This window comes from Haliotis cracherodii, unplaced genomic scaffold (assembly GCF_022045235.1).
Source record: "Haliotis cracherodii isolate W230 unplaced genomic scaffold, xgHalCrac1.p SCAF_8, whole genome shotgun sequence".
NCBI lineage: Eukaryota > Metazoa > Mollusca > Gastropoda > Lepetellida > Haliotidae > Haliotis > Haliotis cracherodii.
The window spans coordinates 56,036,379-56,052,857 of NW_027266341.1; the positions used below are offsets into that span (position 1 = coordinate 56,036,379).

General features: G+C 38.3%; 1 protein-coding gene across 2 annotated transcripts in view; it reads right to left on the minus strand.

The window, feature by feature from the left end:
* Positions 1–2,515: 2,515 nt before the first annotated feature.
* The window catches only part of LOC139450492 (transmembrane protein 272-like), an 86,738-nt gene continuing 72,774 nt past the window's right edge, over positions 2,516–16,479 (minus strand). For both annotated transcript variants that reach the window (XM_071232207.1, XM_071232208.1), the window contains exons 2-4: positions 13,959–14,139; positions 9,777–9,836; positions 2,516–8,099 (exon numbers count right to left, since the gene is read on the minus strand). In XM_071232207.1, the coding sequence (XP_071088308.1) occupies positions 7,651–8,099; positions 9,777–9,836; positions 13,959–14,139 (690 nt within the window). In that variant the 3' untranslated portion in view covers positions 2,516–7,650. The remainder of the gene's footprint in view (positions 8,100–9,776; positions 9,837–13,958; positions 14,140–16,479) is intronic.

A 16,479-nucleotide genomic window follows, 5' to 3' on the forward strand; every position in this document is an offset into this window, starting at 1 on the left:
CCGTTGGGGCATATGCGGATAGAGATGCAGATATCAAAGGCCAAGTAGGGACTACTTTCAATGCTTTACAAACATACTTGGCGTCGCCTTTGCCATTCGGCGTTTGAGTCAGAATTAACCATCGGGAATCTGGAGAATCTACTGGGATAATTCCTATCATTATCAATAAAATAGTGTAACTGTCTCGCCTAGGCTCAGCTACTTTCTGACCGTTTTAATACGTTCATCCTTATCAATTTTGGCATGACATTGTCTCTTTTTCGTAGAGTGTATCGTGGGTTTCACCGAAGTGGTAAACGTCTGAGACCTGCATCACTTCGGACTTTCCTCCCACATTAAGCTGGCACGCCGTGATATCACTGGAATACTATTAAAAGCGGCGTTAAACCCAACTCACTCACTCACTCACTCGTAGAGTGTACTATCTCTGTTTGCACTTTCTGATGTGTTGGTATTGTTTCATGTTGGGCATGTTAATAAAAATGTCCGTGTACCTCACAGTTAGTCCAATTGCATTGGGTTTTATGTTGTTGATTATTTGACGATTTGGGTATTCTTGGAGAAGCTCAAACTGGATTCAGTAGTTATTGTATTGCAGAGAAATGTTTAAAACGCTTTTAATATAATGTTTTTGTTTTAGATATTTAGATAACTACTTGCCATTATCAAATATAACACACTAATATACTATTTTATTGTTCATGATTGACATGTAATTATCAATATTATAGCCGCCCTCCTCCATACAACAAGGTATTTTATGAGCCAATCATATAACACAACATTTGATTTCAATGATTTAATGTTCTTTTACGGCAAGCTCTGATTTTTGAGCATTACATATATTAATTAAAATCTATAATACCAAATATAGTTAAACATGTACACATACAGACGCAGTATTAAAAACACACTGACATTTTAAAAGAGATACACGTTTGTGCATGGTAGCGTTTGTAATTAATTTCTTGCATATTTAGAAATGTTGAAGTCGAAGAAGGCATAACATCCACATAGGGACCTGGGCAGAAAGATAAGTTGTTTTCGTGTATATCAATTGTATTGTTATCCTAGAATTTCTTCTAAAAGTGTCGGGGGCACGGGTGGCCCAGTCGTCTAAGGCGCCGCGATTCGCTGTGCAGAGTTGCGTCCCTTGGGCACGCCAGAAACCTATGATTGTGGGTTCGAATCCCGGTTCGCCCCAATTATGTTTCTAGGTTTGTCAGCACCATACCCGTGCTCGTGGGTTTCACAGAAGTAGTAAACGTCTTAGACCTGCGTCACTTCGGGCTTTCCTCCCACATTAAGCTGACACGCCGTGATATAACTGGAATACTGTTAAAAGCGGCGTTAAACCCAACTCACTCACTCTAAAAGTGTCTCTAGGTGGTAGACTTTAGATTAAGTCCCGGGTTCGAATTCCACTATGGGTACAACGTGTGAAGCCCATTTCTGAAGCTATTTCCCCCGACGATATATATTGCTAAAAACGGTGTAAAATCATACCAACCTTACCAACTATTTTCTCATGGGATGTGACAGCACGGATATAATAATGGGTGTTAATTCCAACCGACTCCCACCAAATTAATACCTTTAAAATTTGTAGACACTATCAACATTCTCAATCTCCAAGTTTAAAGGAACACGATGCCGTCGATGTTTACGTCCACAGACCTAAATTGGCATTGCTACATCAACTCCATCCCAGAGAGCTGTCTCCATGAGATGTTTTTTTATTTCTGGCCTATCACTTGATTGTCTGGTTTGATCACATGCCGCCGTTTCATGGCACGAGTACTGCTGTGCGGTGTCAGGCAAGGTAACTTGATGAACACTACTCTCTGCATGATTACAACATAATTGAATAAGTTTATAGAACATGATAGAACACACATATTATTCATCGAGGTGACATAAATTGCATTTCTTTTCAAACACACATTTTGTAGTGATTGAGTGAGTTGGGTTTAACGCCGCTTTTAACAGTGTTCCAGTTATATCATGGCGTGTCAGCTCATTGTAGAAGGAAAGCCCGGAGTGATGCAGGTCTCAGACGTTTACCAGTTCGGTGAAACCCACGAGCACGGGTTTGGTGCTGACAAAGCTAGAAACATAATTGGGGCGAACCGGGATTCGAACCCACAATTATGGGTTTCTGGCGTGTCCAAGGGACGCAACTCTGCACAGCGAATCGCGGAGCCTTAGACAACTGGGCCACCCGTGCCCCCACATATTTTGTGTAAGTGACGGGTGCTATCGGTAGGCGTGGCATGGTTACCTTTCCCAGGAACACGGTGTCATCACTGTTTTCTAGTGATCCAGTTATGTCATTTTCACCGCTATTTTGTCTTATACGCTCTATGGTATCTGTTGAGTTGGAGAACCGAGACTGATCAGTCTCAAGCATTGCCTTTTCTATATATTGTGTCGAACACCTGGGTTACATGTCGAGAACAGGAAACAACCGATCACTTTGCAATGATTTATTGATTCATAGTAGTATGTTGCACATGTGCAGTGAACGTTATTATACTGCCAGGGAAACCACACACTTGTATAGAGCAATAACAGAACAACGATACAACAACTTAACATACAAAACAACAATAACACAATATACAAATTAATGTACATAACATATCAGATTTAAAACAGATGATGTCCGGATGATGTGATGAATACTTCAGTGAAAATATTTGTCCAACATTAAGCACGGTGCATTACTCTATGTGTCAACAATCACATCCATGGCAGCGTAGTGGAGTGTGAATGAGTGAGTATGGTATGACTCCGCTTTTAGCAATATTGCAGCAATGTGGTGGCGGGTGGGGTTGAAGTGGGGGCGGGCTCCACTAGCAATGGACGTCACCAAGCTACTGGAATATGTGATGACGAACAACAGGTATCAAAAACATGTGTTAATAAACGTAGAATATAAACAGAATTGAATTCAGGAGAACTGTGTAAAGGCTTGTAATAGAAAAATATATGTTTTTTTTATTGGGCAACACAATACAACACATATAGTAGAATGCTGAGACTTATACACCAGGAAAAAAGTTAAGCACCGTTTTCTACATATTTCCATATAAAATAGCATTGTATTAAAATCATACCATATGCTAATTAATTCTCTGACGAAACGTTTGATACATTTTTGTTTGTTTACAAAGAAATATATTAATAAGAGAATACAGACAATGAAATAAATATTTAATGACACGCCTTGCATTCTTATTTAACTACACTTTTAACTGCATTCTCTGAGTTCTAGCATCATAAACTACCGTGCAAAAGAAAGTATACACCCATGCTTGATGGTGGCCAATAATGTAAAAAACAAGGCATGGTTATTCACTGATGTATTTGACACGGGTATCTTAGTTGTGTTTTGGACCTTAAGTGTGCAGTATTTCGGCGACTGTTTTCAGCTGAGTAACGTTTGTTATTATTTGATGAAATCCAATATTCAAGTATATACTTTTTTCCTGGCAGTTTATGACTGAAAACTATCAAACATATGAATAAGCATACGTTGTTGTATAAAACATCAGCAGTTATCGTTAGTATCCGAGTCATTTCTGAAAATGAGATCAAGGTGAAAACAGTTTATGGATATTTAAAAAAGCAGGGAAGATCAGGATGTAGGAAATAAAGGAGCAGTGCTTGACCTTTTTCCAGGTGTATAAAAAGTACGACCTCGTGTTACATTATGACCGTTTCATTGTGTTCAGTCTTCTTTAAATGGGTCCTACCACTGTGTGTTATTCTGTATCATTGAAAGTAATATCTACTTAACGCATGTCAGGATGAACTAATCAGGGACACGTCAAATATTCGGAAGACTAGCACGTCTTGTTCAAGGGTAAGACAATGCACCAAAACTAAAGACATACAGAGCTTAATATCAAGTGTAACGAGATACAAGTTGTTTTTAACTTTAGTGTCAGCTCTCTATCTAGTGCGACTCCTATCCCAGCCTATGTCCTTAGGGACCCACCATTTCGTATTCGTTATGGGTCTATATATAACTTCTTCAAAACGCGGAAAGAAGCCGAACAATTATTTTTCAGAACACATTTTTCTCAGGATTTCAAGCATGTCCAGCATTATACATTAATTATTGCAAAACATGATAAAACAATATGTTTTTCTATTTCTTTTCTTGAACCAATGATTCTTATGAAAACAACCACAGAAGCTTAAATACCCTGAATTTTAACCATTGTGCCAGAGCTATCATTCCAAGTTTCCCTGTCTTTAGATCGCCTGAGCCTTAATTTCAGTGGGATTCTTTTTTCCATACCTATCTGTTCTTCCATCCCCTGTACCTAACTTAGGTGTCAATCCTACAACATCATTTCACGACAACTATCTCATCAACCTGTCCTTACATCCCTGAACTTGAGCATTAGCTAGGCCGACAATACCTCGTGTGTCCACCTACTCATAATTCTGTCCTTTTAACCCTGGACCTATACATGGCAAGCCAAGGCACCTATCGCATCTATCTGTATTTGAAATCCATAAACTTAACTTTCAGTTTTCATCCTGGAGGAAGATAATCCCTTTCCCAGCTGTCTCAATAAGATGGCCTATATGACCTTTAGTTCAACAGCATCAAGTGTTGTACGTCCCCAGTAGGTGCTTAAACACATTGATTTTATATCATCGCTGACACCCACATGACATGAAATAGGTGAACTGGACGACGAACTTGCATGTATTTCATCGCTTTACATGGCAACGTATGGACATACCAATATTTTATATGACAACGTATGGACAAACTTAGATATATAGGACGCCGCAAAATTGTAATCTAATATTACTCAAGCGAGTGAAATGTCAGGATTATCATAAACAGTATGAGGACCAAAATACTGTGTTCTATTCAATTACATTAAGCAACACTAAATTAAGGAATTTTTCTCCTTCATCGTTCATCCAAATTGATGCTTTTGGTCATGCACATGTTAGCATACTTAATATTTAAAGTACCTACCTTGTCACACAATTCTTAGGTATAAAAGCATATGCTTAGTATAACAAAAACAAACTGAAGAGCAAATACTAAATTCAATGTTCGCAAACATCACAATTTATAAACGAGCGTCATCTTAATTGGCTGACGGGAAATATCCGATGGCGTCACCACAGCTTAAGTCTGGCTTAATGATGCCATAAGTACAATGGTTAAACAATTTTTGGTACTCTCACCTTAACAATAGCACATCTGATTCATACGACTTTAACCCAGATATCCCGTCACTAGTATTTTACTTTTATTTTACATCGGTAACAGTTTCTGGTGGAAAAGATACGAAATAATTTGATTGATTAGCTATCACAGTCACTCTGCATGGAATATGTTGTTTTCTATGTCGTGTTTTTCTTAGAGTATATTCCTAAAAAAAGGACTTTATTAGTAAGGGCAAATCTTAAACGTATTTACTATATATATTCAAGCTTAAATTTGTTTCATCATGTACGACCTTATATCATGTCCGCCCTTAGTACAGCTTATTTTCAATTATTGATAAACATATACCATAATCCCGAGTCTGGCTCTCTGACATTGATGACATACATGTTCGGTAAATAGAAAGAAACATGCCCTGAACAAAATAGCTCAGGGAACATGAATATTTTAGGGGAAATGTTTTGAATTATTGTAGTAGAGACTGTGAACGCAATTTCAATAACAATCCCCCAAAATATACAATCATTATGCCTTACTTCTTTGTTCAGTATATATACTAGTTTTGTTCACTTGCAAGAGAGCACCGAAGACATAAACATTTAGGTACCAGTATGCCAAGTACTCTCTGGACCCAGTTCATTGTGTTTCAACAAAATATCTTAATACATGGACTAATTGGTATCTCTTAATTGTATATATTCAGCGAACTATTGCGTTTCTGAACGACATACCAGTCCAGATAAACACACATCTGGAATCGATAAGGTCCAACAATGGAAATGGTCTCCTTCATCACGTTTCAGCAAGTGCTGTTATGCCAAGTCTCTTGCCCTTAAAAAACAACCATAAAACAAACATTGAACAGGCACTTGAATCCGTCGGATGTAATCATTCATTATAGTAAAATATTGTCAGGCATACTTTACTCTAAGGGATAACAGATGATAACAACGAGCCAGTAAGTTGATGTACCGGAACACCAATGTCGTACCAGCATAACTAGTCTGACACAACTCTTAATATAATACGTGATTATATTAATATTTACAAACTAATTAAATTAGTAAATAATTTTAACTTTGTACATTATGAAAATGTGCAATAGCATAATATGTATGTGACTAGAATTTAGAAAACATAGATATTATCTTCTAATTAAACGACAAGGTATATGTTAATTACTTTCAGCATATCCCAAAACGGTGATATTCACTGGACGAAGACGATCCACTGTTATATTTCGGGGATAAGAATGTGCTTTTCTGCCTATTCTTTGCTGCTAATATAAGATATTTTTATACTACAAAGCGTCATTGTAGACTATGATACAGCTGTTCTAGTTGTTAGAACGTCAAAAATGTTTGAAGTGTGATGTTAATGTGTGATGCCGATTCAGATGAGTTATATCGATCGTTAGAACGTGTCATCGGTCATAGATGTATACACAGAGCGAGATTGCTGCTGACAGACAAAGGATCATAGTAAGCACGAACCTCAAACCGCGGCAGCTGGAAGCTAAGGGGAACAACTCACGATTAGTGACGATGTCCCGGCTCAACAATTTTGTAATGTGAATATCATGCAATTTTACTGATACAACATTGGGTGGGGCGTTGTGGTCAATATGTCAGATAGTCACATGTCACACAATAATAAGGTTGTTCTTGAGAACAAACCAAGTTAAAACGGCACCATTGAATCAGTGAGCAAATGTTCCGAGAAGTGCAATGAAGATATAAACCATAAATCCACAACTTTACAAACTGTGCTTAAACGTGAAAGGGTTGTAAAAGTTACAATGACTGAAGATACGATGGTTAATTCCATAGGTAAAACTTCATTAATGATGCCAAGAAACACATGCTTTAGTTGGTATCTCTGCCTAGCCATCTTCTACCACTTGAAATGGTAAACTTCCTATGACTGAAGAGTCGACTGATGTTCCATCAGCAATACGTATTTCGTTATGCCAATGCTTGAGTTGGTATCTCTGTCTATCCACCTTCTACCACTTGAAAGGGTAAACTTCATATGACTAAAGAGTCGACTGATGATCCATCAGCAAAACGTATATCGTTATGCCAATAAACACATGCTTCAATTGGTATCTCTGCTTGGCCCCTTTCTTGCTCCTGAAAAGGTTGTTAACAATACAGTGACTGAAGATACGATGGATGAGCCTATAAACACTTGCTTCATTTGGTTCTCTGCCTCGCCGTTTTCTTACACTGGTAAAGGTTGTACAACTTAAAATGACTGAAGAATAAAAGGATGATCCAAAAGCAATAATGCATTCCTCATGCCAATAAACACTTGCTTCAGTTCATACAAGTATCTCAAGATACGCTGAATAGCCATTCCTTAAGTAACTGTCATTGCTATCATGGAGTATTTGTAATTTACAAAAATAGAGTTTCAAAGCAAAAATAGCTATTTCTCTCCGATTACTTCTGCTGAGAGGGTTTCACCCTCAATTTCAGCACCGCGTATGCGATGAGGAGTATAAGGAGTTCCAATACACAGAATCCCATCAGGCCATAGCAAGCAAATATTTGATACACAGAAAACATGTAGACCGTCTCGTTGCACCAGTTCATGGGCTCGTGTAAGGGCTGGACGAAGTTAGGTTTCCACACCTGGAAGATCCAAACGTTGCCAAGAATGAACCACGAGAGCAGGAATATGGTTAGAATATATCCGCTGAAGCGCGTGCTACGTGACATCACAATATCGTCGGCGTCATCATCAACACAGTCGTCAAGACGCTCGTAGTCACGTGACTTCTTCTGTCTCCAAAGCAGCAGCAACATCTTGAGGAGACCGAATCCTCCTCCGACCAGAAGGTAGATGGGGACTTTGGGTTCCCGAGGACAGTCTACTCTATGAGAACCACCTGCAGCAGAGGAAGGATTGGATGGAAATACGTTCATTTGTTCTTCATAAGCTCCATATAACATACATAGCTGGGTATTATGCCTCAAAGTGAGATTGACCAATCAGAGAGCAGAACTACTGACCCCACATGAGCCCGTATACCGTCAGTAAAAATCCAAGATGGTTGTTACTGACCTGATATGAGACCGTATACCGTCAGTAACTGCCATTTTGAATTTTCCAACACCCACCTCACATATTTCACAGGGAAATTCGGGTACAGAAATTCGTTATTCGACACTTTTTTATGTTTTAATATCTTTAATTGTGATGAGCAAGTAAATAATTTATGAAAGAAACCACGTTCGTGACTTTGTTTATAAATAAATATGGAGAAAAAAAGCTTACAACGGAGTTACAAATAGCAACGCCATAGAACATACTGTAGAATGACGTCACAAAAAAGAAACGTGACGCCAATGACGTCACATAGCAATACAATAGATAGCAGCCCGTCGTTGGGGGAAAGCTGACTGCTATCACGTTACAGTGGCCCGCAGATTTCTGTTAACATGCGGGCATTTTTATGATAATTCTATCTATTTTAGCCATAGTACTTTAAACGTTCACATTCAGTGCAATATATATTCCATTGTTAACGTTTACATTAGAGCGTTGTATCGGAAACATAAGTACTGGTCCTGTCGTCTATACCGGTTGTAAGTATCAAGTTTTCATTTTGACATGACAGGTGCGACAAAGATACCAAATAGTGTAAACCTTTCGGCATAATAAATTCGTTATGGTGTCTTTAGTTGCCGTATACGGTGTCATATTAGGTTAGCAGGAAAATATTGAGCTTGGCTCACGCCTCGCCCAATATTCATTATACATATATATATAAACAAGTGATTTCATCAGGTGTGTAAGTATCAAATATACAAAAAGTCCAGATATTCGTGCTTGTCAAAACTCCTTTTTCCACACAAGATCTTTCGCCATTCAACGGCTCTTCAGGTGTAATGAATGTGTAATATATATATATATATATATATATATATATATATATATATATATATATATGTGCGCTACATCCGTGTTCTTGTCAAAATGTCACAGGTTATGTACCTTCAGAAACCGACCATTTAACTTTGTAGGGGTGGGGTGGGCCTGGAATTCATTCAGGCAGTGTGAATATCATAATGCAGGTATAAATATAACACGAATTTAGCACTCGCATAAAAGGCATTTGACTGTAACGACTGTGCAAACATGTGCATAATAACAATAACAATAGTATATTCTCTATATCGAAGTGAGTGGGTGAGTGTACGAGTATGGATTTACGCCGCGTTTAGCAATATTCCAGCACGCCGGGGGACACCAGAAATGAGCTGAACACATTGTACCATGTCGGAAAACGAACCCGGGTCTTCGGCGTGACGAGCGAACGCTTTAACTGCTAGGCTACCCGGCAGCCCCTCTATATCGAAGATTTACGAGTATATATATATATACATGAAGCTAGTTATAATGTACCAATCACCCATAACGACCATATGGATGTCACAGTATAATGTTGATAAACACTCATTGTATGTTCTCTAACGACCATATACCATATACCCTCTACGTATCTCTTATATACTCTTCTATAAGAAAGACACGTGACATGGATACAATTCACTTTACTCACCAATGACAATCATGGCGATGGGCAGGCCAGTAAGCGACACCAAGAAGGTTGTCATCAACCCTGAAACAGACAGATTCTAGATTAATATATTTGCTTATCATTTAGCATCAATCTAACAGAACGAATCACAAAACATCTAAGCACAGGAAAAGAAAATGCGTAATACCCAATTCAGCAACTTCAAAGAATCTCTTTTGCGTTAAGTATGCAACACAACAAAATGAAAACATTTTGTACTTCGGCCAAGGCTCGCTAAATACAATGTTTATTCCTTATGCAGGACATTTACCATCCCCAAACACATTCGCGTGATAACCTATATATATCATAACAGTACATGCGTCGTAGATTTATACCGCGTTGTAAATTAATACACAAATTTTCAAGATAAACATATGTATTAATCTATTTCAATTAACTATAATACCTTAATCAATGTACATTAAACATGTCATGCCCAAAGAGAAGCACATAGTAATTATCAACATGTGTTGCTGATACAAAGATAGAGAAACATAACAAGTACTTGAAATCGCTGAATCAGCAATTCTAACGGTAGCCTATTATAGATGTCACATGCAGCAATATTCGATATGATGCATGGCTGTCCTGTCAGCTGTTACCTGATCGTATAGCAAAACGTGTCAAAATATATTTTTGAACTACACATTTGATCAATTGTAGTCGTTTGAAAAAAAAGATAATTAGTTACATTAACCTATATTTTTGTTATTGCTTTCAGAACACGACTCTCAACCGGGACACAGCACATAAATTATTATGATGCATATTGATTATCTCACATGTGATTGTCAGAACGCGAAGCAGATCAATAATAGTATCATTGGCGTCAGATGCACCTTAACTACAAGGTAAAAATAAGGGTTTTTTCATGATTCATATTTAACAATTGTAAAACACCTTTCTCACCATTTCTTTCCATCACAGTCATGTATTTGTAAACGGTGTTTGTAATATGATATGTATATCCAAACGTGTGTGAAACAATTAATAATAATAAATCCCATAAAACAACTTATATTTAGGGTTAATTGATGCAGATATATCTGTTTTTGATGTTTCATATAACACTTGAATAAAGGTTTGGGGTTTTCACTGGGTTTTCTTATTAATGACGAATTGTTGTACGGAGAGCATTGTGCGGTTTGCTTTTAAGACAAGCTGTTGTATGAAGGGCATTTGGGGTTTGCTATAAAGACAAGTTGTTGTATAAAGGGCATTTCAGGGTTTGCTATAAAGACAAGTTGTTGTATGAAGGACATTTCGGGGTTTGCTATAAAGACAAGTTGTTGTATGAAGGACATTTCGGGGTTTGCTATAAAGACAAGTTGTTGTATGAAGGACATTTCGGGGTTTGCTATAAAGACAAGTTGTTGTATGAAGGGCATTTCGGGGTTTGCTATAAAGACAAGTTGTTGTATGAAGGGCATTTCGGGGTTTGCTATAAAGACAAGTTGTTGTATGAAGGGCATTTCGGGGTTTGCTATAAAGACAAGTTGTTGTATGAATGACATTTCGGGGTTTGCTATAAAGACAAGTTGTTGTATGAAGGACATTTCGGGGTTTGCTATAAAGACAAGTTGTTGTATGAAGGGCATTTCGGGGTTTGCTATAAAGACAAGTTGTTGTATGAAGGGCATTTCGGGGTTTGCTATAAAGACAAGTTGTTGTATGAAGGGCATTTCGGGGTTTGCTATAAAGACAGGTTGCTGTACGAAGAGGATTGGGGATTTGCAATAAAGATTTGTTGTTGTGCGAAGGGCATTTGCGGGAAGGCTATAAAGACAGGTTGTTCTTCATAGATAACTTGGGTTCTATCTATAAAGACAAATTGTTGTACGAAGAACATTTGGGGTTTGCTGTAAAGTTGCTGTATGAAGATTTTGTTTTGCTGTATAGACATTCCGTTGCGCGAAGGACAGGATAATTGCATGATGACGGCATGTGGATGCATAAAGTGCATTGTGGTTTTGCTATTGAGACACGTTGTATCAATGTCACTGGGACTTTGCTGTAAGTACTTGTATTTTTCATTATTAAAAGACATTGTATAACGGATTTAGTTTCACTATAATGACATACCGTCGGTTAATTGACATTGAGGTTTAATTGTTCTCAGCCTCGTCAAGATGTTGGGGTTTGTGTGCCGGCGATTATGTGCCTCACTCTGGATGGGACACAACCTAAAAAGGTACGAGAATCTGTACTTTTCTACGAAAGTGTTATCGCAAAAATAACCTTTGTTACATTTGACCACTTTCTGAAAGGCATTGTGTGGTCGTCAAAAAGGATGTAGAAGCTAAGGGAAAACTGCGTTTGGTAATATACAAACCGGACGGGCTACGATCATCTAGTTAAGTAGACATTTTAACGACATAATAGCGTGGTGATGTATGCCCTGTGTATGCTGAGATTCGGCATAAATAAATCAATACTCTCGTGCTACAGATTACATACGTTGGAACGAAATAGTTTACAATACGATCTGGAAACTCTGAGTAAGAAATGTAACATTGAGTTAGATATGAAACCACAAAGTGTTTGTTTATAAATGAGTTTTCATTTTCGTTTATTTGTTGATATTGTTAGGTAGCACAAATTGGAGAAAGCGATATATCAAGATTAATCATTGTAATAAACACACTTGGCCTATCAAATAACCACTGTACTTCGCCCCTTTAAGAAATAGAATTAATTAGGAAATAAACATTATGTAGAGATAGGTTCCTTGTATATTTAACTGGGCTAACTGAACGTGGAACCGATGGTGAATACTTGATATTGTAGTAACAGCAACTCCGCATTATCATCGCAATCAGAGAGAGACGAATCACAATCAGCACATATACATAGCCAAAAACAAACTATTTTTTCCAAGCTCATATGAAGCGCAAATTGTTATCTATGAATGAATTATGAAGAACCCGTCCCTCTGTCTTCAGTAAAACAGAGATGAATGTTTTTCTAAGACACATCTGACGCTAATGGCAATGCTATTGATTTGTTTCTGACAAAGACACAAAAGATAATCAATATCATTCAAAATGATGTATATGTTCCGGTTAAATAAGACTTTACTGATAAAATATCATTTTTTGATGCACAATCACAATCATTCGTGACTAGGGCAGACAGAAGATGCATTGGCATAAATAATAAACGAATAAATAATATATCCAACGAGTGTTGTGTTTTGATTTCTTTGTTCGCGGATTCTTGTACGACAAAATCTTTATTATACAGGTGAGGATAATGAAACATATTTTAGGATTTGTTTGATTCTCCAAACAGATATCTGTACATGTCACCACGTCTTAACATTTTGTGACCGCCTCCGTGGTCTAGTGGAAGAGCGTTCGCCCGGAGAGCGGAAGGTCCGGGGTTCGATCCCCGGCCGCGTCATACCAAAAGACGTTAAAAGATGGTACTTGTTGTTACCCTGTCTGGCGCTCGGCATTAAGGGGCTAAAACAAGGACTGGTCGTCTCGGAGTCAGTATACTGTGTCTGAGTGGGGTATTCATGTTAAACTGGGGCATGGTATCTCATTGGGCTAGCACTATAAATCGGCATCAGCCCGGACTAGTACAAGCAGCCACACACACACACGCGTGCATGCACGTCGCTATATAAGTGCAATAATCTTGGACGCGACGTTAAACCCAATTTCACCTTACCTCACCCTTAACATTTTGTAATCTATTATGTTGCAGTTTAATCTATTGTCAATATTATCTTGCAGTGTAACTTATTCTAATCTATCATATTGCATTTTAACCTATTGTAATACAATATTATCCTGCAGGTTAAGCTACTGTAATATATCTTCTTGCAGCTTAAGCTATTGTAGTATATTACCTTACAGTTTAACCTCTTGTAATATATTATCTTGGAGTTTAACCAATATTGTCAATATTACATTGTCATGTATCTTGCAGCTTAAGGTATTGTAATATAGTATCTCGCAGTTAAGCTTTTGTAATATATTATCTTGGAGTTAAGTAATGGTAATATATCATCTTGCGGTTTAACATATTGTCAATATTACATTGTCATGTATCTTGCAGCTTAAGCTATTGCAATAGATTATCTTGCAGTATATGTTATCGAAACATATTATCTTGCAGTTGAACCTATTGTGTGCAAAAAAACTGTCAACTTACATGAATTCCAGATGATGTCGAATGCCCGACCAAGGAACTCACAGGGGTCCTCGCACTCCTCATTCACTTCTTGGAGCTGATGGAAGATGGAGCCATAGGAGCCACTGCCACCGTTGCCGTACTGATCCCCGTCGGAGAAATCACTGGTGCTTCTACATAGACTCTTTTCGTCGTCGAGTGTCTGCAGATTTCAAAGAGAGAGTGAATGAGTGGGTTGGGCTTCACGCCGTTTTCATTCAAAATTTCAGGTATATTTCGGCTGTGTGAGTGTGTTTGTGTGTGTGCGCGTGTTTGTTTATTTGCCTGTTTAACGTCGCACTCAACAAGTATTTCAGCTATATGACGGTAGCCTGTATATTATCGAGTCAGGACCTGACAACCCAGTGATTGATATTTTAGCAACCATCCACTGTTTCTGGCTACGTTGACACGCCATCAAGCATGTATGATCACCTGATTCATTTCGTCGCCCCTTACGATCAGCATAGGTTGCTCGGGACCCAGGATGACGATGGTCTTTGGATCCTGGCAAGACAGGTTCACAACTCTGCACATCGCATTGCGGTCACTCATACCTCTTCAAGAAGCGAAATACAATGCTAATTTGTGTATAAATAAATATATTCATAAAACTGTGCTGAACATATTACGTTATAGATTTTCATCCTAATAAGGGGGCACAGGTGGCCCAGTCGTCTAAGGCGCCGCGATTCGCTGTGCAAAGTTGGTGTCCATTAGGCACGCCAGAAACCTATGATTGTTGGTTCGAATACTGGTTCGCTCCGATTATGTTTCTAGGTTTGTCAGCACCATACCCGTGCTCGTGGATTTCACCGAAGTGGTAAACGTCTGAGACCTGCATCACTTCGGGCTTTCCTCCCACGTTAAGCTGACACGCCGTGATATAACTGGAATACTGTTAAAAGCGGCGTTAAACCCGACTCACTCACTCATCCTAATCTGTCTCATAGGCACATACTTTGCTGAGCCTCTTGCGTTCAGAGCTTCCCCAAACTTGCTTTACTTCTATATATGCATCTTGTACAATTTACAAATACATGAATTCAAGTCACTGATTCAATAATAATTTCCAAATGGTTCGTGGGTCTAGCTTTGTGTGAATTTGTCGCTTCAAATGTCTTGTGCGAGTGAGCGAGTGTGTGCAATATTCGATTTTTAACGTCCACTTTTTTTGTGTCAAAATGAAATAATGTGAGCAATGTTGTCTTTGAATATTGCTGATGGATGAATCAAATTCAAAATATTACAACCACAAAGGGAGTCGAGCCCGGGTCTTGGGGGTATTCATGGGCAAACATGAAGACATGTTCATTTCTCTTTTGTACTGATTCCAAAACTCCATAAAATGCCGTACAAAGAGGGATCTTTTGCTGGGTCCAGCAAATGTATCACCAAATCCCTGTCTCAAAGAGTGAAATCAATGAAATCTAAGAACTCTTTCAGGTACAATCGAACATGCTCTTTTATCAAATGTTTCAAAGAGCGTCATGCAACTCTTGTTCAAAGTTGTTTGATCAAGGTTACAACATTCAAGTCTTTAGCAAAGCTTTCAAAATGGTTTATGGTAGATAGGTGGAGAACATTTCAAAATGTGACACCTCAGTGACAAAAGTATGTCCGAAGCAATTCCCTGTTTTGAACAGTTGACTTGCCTTTGCATGTATTTGTGACGGGTGTCAAGGTTGGGGCACGAAATGCTCATCTTTTCGCGAACACCTGTCATCATCACTATTCGATGGTGATTCATGCACACATGTTTATGCTATAGTAGGAATCGTACAATCGACTCTGCTTTGAGCAGACATTTCGTAAAAATATATAGAAAGGGTTTCGTGGCTTTTATTTGTATGCTAACCCATCGCTGATTTGCTAAAGAACTAAGACATTGATAGATTCAGATATCTTGTTTCAGACCACACGAAGTGAAAGGTCAGACATGTCTAAACTCGAGTTTCAACGAAGTAAGTTTAGCTTCCGTGGGGACCAGACCCTATTCTGTGTAATCTGCTCAAATGGTTTGTTACATGAAGACATCCGTGTATAAGTAATCACCTTGGAAACCTCATGTTGTCACGTGACATACCTAGACTTCGCTGGTCGCCGAGATAAAGATCAAGCATGAATAGCTACTTCAGACAATTTTGGAATGAACAGTGGAATTTGAGTTTAAAAGAATGGATTACTATATTTCAGCAAGGGTTTTTAAGGCTAATTTGTACATGTAAATATCGTGCACAGGGAGCCGACCTTTGTATAATTTTTGAACAAATATTATTTTCGATATTTGATGCCCATAATGTGACAGCAACTGTCAGCATTTGCGTAAGTAAGTGCTGTAACAACGGCATCCAAATCATATCGTTATTCATGTGTCTAGAATCATAGCGCATGTTTGTCTTGGCTGCTGAAGCAAAGGAAAGGTAACATGATCTTTACACCGTTGCGCAGACAACCGACTCATCCGTCCGATCAACCTTATAGATCCTGCTTGTAACACCGG